This window comes from Nelumbo nucifera, chromosome 4, assembly GCF_055504915.1.
Source record: "Nelumbo nucifera cultivar China Antique chromosome 4, China Antique-T2T, whole genome shotgun sequence".
Classification (NCBI taxonomy): domain Eukaryota; kingdom Viridiplantae; phylum Streptophyta; class Magnoliopsida; order Proteales; family Nelumbonaceae; genus Nelumbo; species Nelumbo nucifera.
Genome location: NC_142652.1, coordinates 82,464,279 through 82,469,242, shown reverse-complemented (window position 1 = coordinate 82,469,242; position 4,964 = coordinate 82,464,279). Strand labels below are relative to the sequence as shown.

General features: G+C 38.7%; 1 protein-coding gene across 1 annotated transcript; it reads left to right on the top strand.

Moving 5' to 3' along the window:
* LOC104606158 (ARM repeat superfamily protein) lies at nucleotides 1-1,858 on the top strand. Its single transcript, XM_010271230.3, has 5 exons — nucleotides 1-345; nucleotides 559-665; nucleotides 764-911; nucleotides 1,097-1,291; nucleotides 1,378-1,858. Exons 1-5 carry the CDS (start codon nucleotides 133-135, stop codon nucleotides 1,627-1,629), a joined length of 915 nt encoding a protein of 304 aa, XP_010269532.1. The 5' UTR covers nucleotides 1-132; the 3' UTR covers nucleotides 1,630-1,858.
* Nucleotides 1,859-4,964: the final 3,106 nt, after the last annotated feature.

The window sequence follows — 4,964 nt, the reverse complement described above, 5'->3', positions numbered from 1 at the left end:
AGTTAAAAAACAACTCTCCTCCTTCACCTTTTTCCCTCTCTCGCCACCTCAAAACTCAGAACTATTGCTTACTCTCGGCTCCGACCAGTTTGTACTCTAGACTACTACTTTTGAGTAATAGAATTAGCGGAAATGGCTCTCAGGCCCCTTGATAACGCTCTTCCAACCACGCCGGAAAGGCCCAAAAAAGTCGCAAAGATCGCCATTTCTACCAGAAAGCCATCTTCTGATCTGGGAGTCAATGATGAAAACAAGGCCCCACCGGCGGCGACTGGGGACCTGGCAGTCGATTACATTGCATCAAAGGATCTCAAGGCCTTACCAGAGCCAGAAACCAAGATTCAAGTAACTTCTTTTCTTTTTCTCCCTGAACGCAGCTTAATTCGTTCTTTTTCTCATTCTATACTTAATTGCTTTCGGGGTTAGCTGTATCCATCTCTCGTATTCAATCCATTATCGATGTGGAAGAAATTTCAATGGGTTCCATTCATTTTCTATTTTATTTCCGTAGATTTCTTGCACTTCTTTCTGATGTTCTTTGAATTTCTACCAAAACAGAGCTTAATGGAGGGACTAAATTCAAAGGACTGGACGAAGGTGTGCGAGTCACTAAATGGCACGAGGCGATTCGCACTTCACCACTCCTCATTGTTGCTACCGATCTTGTAAAGCCATCTCCCTCCACTGCTACTTCTCTCTCTCCTCTTTAACATATAAGTTCCAGAAGAACTAGGATTTTCTCATCTGTATGTAACGCCTGCAGAGACAAAGTCACTCAGGTAATGGTGAAAGCAATGAAAAATCCCAGAAGCGCACTCTGTAAGACGTCCATTATGGCTTCGTCCGACGTCTTCAACGCCTTCGGCGGTAACATACTCGATTCCGCCGCCTCCGATGCCTTTGATCCCTTGGTATGTAGGACAGACCCATCGCTCTCAATTTCTGTTCCGAAACCATCCACCCATCATCAAATTCTGTCTGGTTTGATAATTCTGCAAGAAAGCTCTAGATTCGAATGAAACATTTAACTCGACCAAAATGCTGATTATTTTGTGCTTGTGTGTGTTTGTGGTTGAATGAATGAATGAATGAATAGCTGCTGCAGCTTCTGCTGAAGGCATCTCAGGATAAGCGGTTCGTGTGCGAAGAAGCAGACAGGGCGCTGCAGGCTATGGTAGCTTCCATGCCGCCTGTTCCCCTTCTCCATAAGCTCCGGGCCTACGTTAGCCACGCCAATCTTAGAGTGAGAGCTAAAGCTGCTGTCGTCATTTCAAACTGCGTCTCCAATATGGTATGTGGGGTAGATTTAGAAAGCTTTTGGGAAGCTAGCATTCATCGAGCTTCTCCTAACCTGATTTTCATTTACTTCTGTAACAGGGACTAGGAGGAATGAAAGAGTTCGGGTTGGTTTCTCTGATTCAACTGGCCGCTGATTTACTGAATGACAGGCTCCCCGAAGCAAGAGAAGCCGCCCGGAGCACGGTGACTTCAATCCATGAGGCGTTCATTAGAGATGAAGCACTGAACACTAATGACGGATCGTCGCTGGTTGAGCGGTGGCAGAGCTTCTGCTCTTCTAACTTACCACCCATTCAAGCACAATCAGTGATGAAGATAATCCCATCTTAGTTGTGGCCATCGCCACAGTAGCAGAGTAGCCGCAGGAGCAGAATTAGCTTTATTTTTCAGAATTGGTATTAATTAGACATTTTTGTAGATGGCATAAATCATGTAAATGCTGCTTTTACATGATAAATGAGCAAAGATGTGTTGAACAATCATGAGGAAGCTATCTTCGCGTGTAATTAGGAAGACGAAGCATATTAGTAACAAATAAAGCGAGAAAATTAATGGAGAATTGTTCCGTGTATCACAAGATCCCGGTTAACGGACAGTATTTCCCAACTTTGTGGGGATGACTGGTTTGATCTGGCTTCTTCATTCCATTTACTTCAGACGAACGGGCACAAAATTCACAATAATTTTGCACTGGTTGCTGACCCGATTCTGACAACCATGAAGTATATATCGGGAGTTCGTGGAATTGAAATCCATTGAATTGGAACATCACATATATTGGAGTATAAATTTACTTGAATGCAAATTTATTTCTTTTTTATAGAGTTCTTAGGCTGCATTTAGAAATCATGCAAATGGAGTATAAATCCTCGATTACTGTAAATTTGTAATCTGGTTCACTTTTACTGTGTTTGGCAGCATTACATTGACAAATGGCATAACAATGCATACTTACATCGATAATAAGATGTAAAAGTACATCAATAAAAAAAAGTAAATTTGCATTTAAGTAAGATTTTGATTAAAAAAAAATATGTTTTATTGAAATTTATATTTGCATCCATTACAGCTAAAAGTCTGTTTAGTAAAAAGATAAATTTGTCAGTGCAGATTTCGGGTTTTTGGTGCGCCTATGGTAATGGGCTTTGGTAACACTAGTTATTCTCAAGATGACTTGAATTTCGGGTTGTATTTATTCCCAATCTATTAGATTCAAGACGTTTATTTTGTTTTATAATTCTTTCTCCTGCTTCTTTCTTTTAATCATTGTGTTGTATGTTTTTGTAATGCCGATCAATTTGGATGGCATCAACAATGTAACATACCAGGTTGGTGGAAACGGTTAACAAACCATTAACATAGATAAACGTAGATGTTGTTTTATTGATGATCGATTGTAGATTACCAACTAATGTTATGTAAAACATGATTAATATCATCATAATTTTATTTGATGGTATGATGGGGCCAAGCTCACTGTTGTGTTACAATACTATTTGTCCCAACCGATGGTCACAACATGACCTGTAAATGGGTGTCCAACTTGTTTAATCGATAGCCATATGGATGAGGACTCGGACCTAATGATCTATGGTTGAACGTCTTTATGGGCTAACATATATGATTTTAATGATAAAATAAATTTTTTTAACAAGGTTTATAAGCTTAATAGGTGTTTGGCATTGATGCCGTTTTTCTGAGAAAGCAATGCCATGTAGGTGCCAAATCAGGAAAAAAAAATGGTGTTTCAGAAAACAATCCCTTATTTGGTAATGTTTTTTCATAAAAATATTGCTTCAAACCATACCTTGAAAATTGGGAAAGTGTGGTACGAAGCAACACCAAATTTGATGTTTTTTAAGAAAACAATTTGTTGCTACCAAAGGTGCAATGATGTGGCATCAATGTGGCATCATCTTGGACGTTGGATAATATGACAATGCTGAAAATGATTCTACAACACTGGTATCAAACAAAATAAGTACTGTTTTCCCAAAAAAACAGCCTATGTGGCAGCATCACTTCCAAACAAATGCTTACAACTCACACATTCCCAACACAGTTTTATGAGAAAAAAGTGTGGTGTTCCCAACACCATGCCAAACACCTACTTATTAATTGGTTGACAATTTTGCTCACTAAAATCATACCTTACATGCCCACCATATTTAATTTGCCTAGGAGAATGCAGTGGACCCCACATACAATTAATATATATTGTTGACCAGTAGAGAATTTGGACTTGTCTGATGCCATGTCATCAAATGTAGTCATTGAGAGACCAAAATTATCAATGTCTGGTTCGCAGTCAAGATTAGAATCAAAATCTTTCGAAATCATAATCGGAATTGGAATGGTCTATTCCCATAGCCTATTTTGTTAAGACGGGAATGAAAATGATAACTAGAATCAACAAGAATGAGATTTCATTCCCAACAAAAGGGGAAGGAATAGCCATTCCCTCAAATGGGAGATGCCATTCCAGCAAGAATGAGAATGGGATTCTGATTCCATCCAACTAAAAGGTTAGAATTAGAATAGCACATTCCAATTCCAATTCCAGACCCCTATTCCTATGAGCTAAATGAGGCCCTAATTGTAGGGCTCACTCAACAAGGTCCCAATTGCGTTAGTTTGTTTTATTAGTTATGGACTAAGGACTCATTACCTATAGTAACGTTTTTACCTATAGTAATGTTTGGCATTAGATAGCTTAGACCAGAAAATACCAACTTGCTGGTGGGATTAGTGACCTATTTGTTATGGGTTGAACCGAACTGGTTTGAACCAGTTCAACTAATATAAGTAGGCTAGTGGTCCGGTTCATGGATGAACCGATTGGGTTGTTCAAAAACCACAATTGACCACGTTGTTTGATTTTTTTTTTTTTTTTTGGAAACTATTTACACCATCAAATTGGAATTTACGAATTGGTCTCAAAATTAATTATTTGAATTACCTATTTTATTAAATGGGTCTAGCCAAGGATGCTGGAGTATGATATTGGCATTAAATCAGTAATTGCTTGGGCCCAGAGGCAAGCAACTGTGATTTAAATGTGAGTCATTAAATCACTAATGGCCAAATGTTTGGAAAGGGTGAGTGATTTCTCGTTCTCAAATTATCTTGATGATTGGCGATAATAATTTAAAACTGAGAATTCAGATATTGTCATTCTCAATAACACCAATTGATGATACCAAATATTTTAGTACGGATCCCACCTATCAACACAGATGTTAGAGGCACCAAAGTAACACGAACAAGAGCAAGTGTTAGAATTATAGAGCCTAAGAAGATTACCTATGGTTCTTAGCCCCTATTTATAGGTGAGGTGCCATTGTCTGCATTACGTCATTTGTAATGGCTCTGCATATCGGGGTACAATGAAAGTTAGGGCCACTAAAGTGTTTACCACGTAGTCGACCATTAAGGCCATTGTGAAATATCAGAGATGCCCTTTGAGGCATGTGAAATGATGAGATTGCCCCTAGTGGTGCCACGTGTCCATCAGGGATTCGATGTTTCCTTACTTTTTTTTTGTGGCCTATGTGTACCTGTTTCCTTACTTTTCATTCAAATCAAACACAACCTTAAGTTGAGGTTATGCTATTTGTGTGTATGTGTGTGTGTTTTATTTCTTATTTGTGATATTTTCCTATAAA

Coding starts and splice junctions, on each gene's coding strand:
- LOC104606158 (XM_010271230.3), top strand. CDS start 133: ATGGCTCTCAGGCCCCTTGATAACGCTCTTCCAACCACGCCGGAAAGG. Junction 346..558: donor AGCCAGAAACCAAGATTCAA/GTAACTTCTTTT, acceptor CTACCAAAACAG/AGCTTAATGGAGGGACTAAA. Junction 666..763: donor TCATTGTTGCTACCGATCTT/GTAAAGCCATCT, acceptor TAACGCCTGCAG/AGACAAAGTCACTCAGGTAA.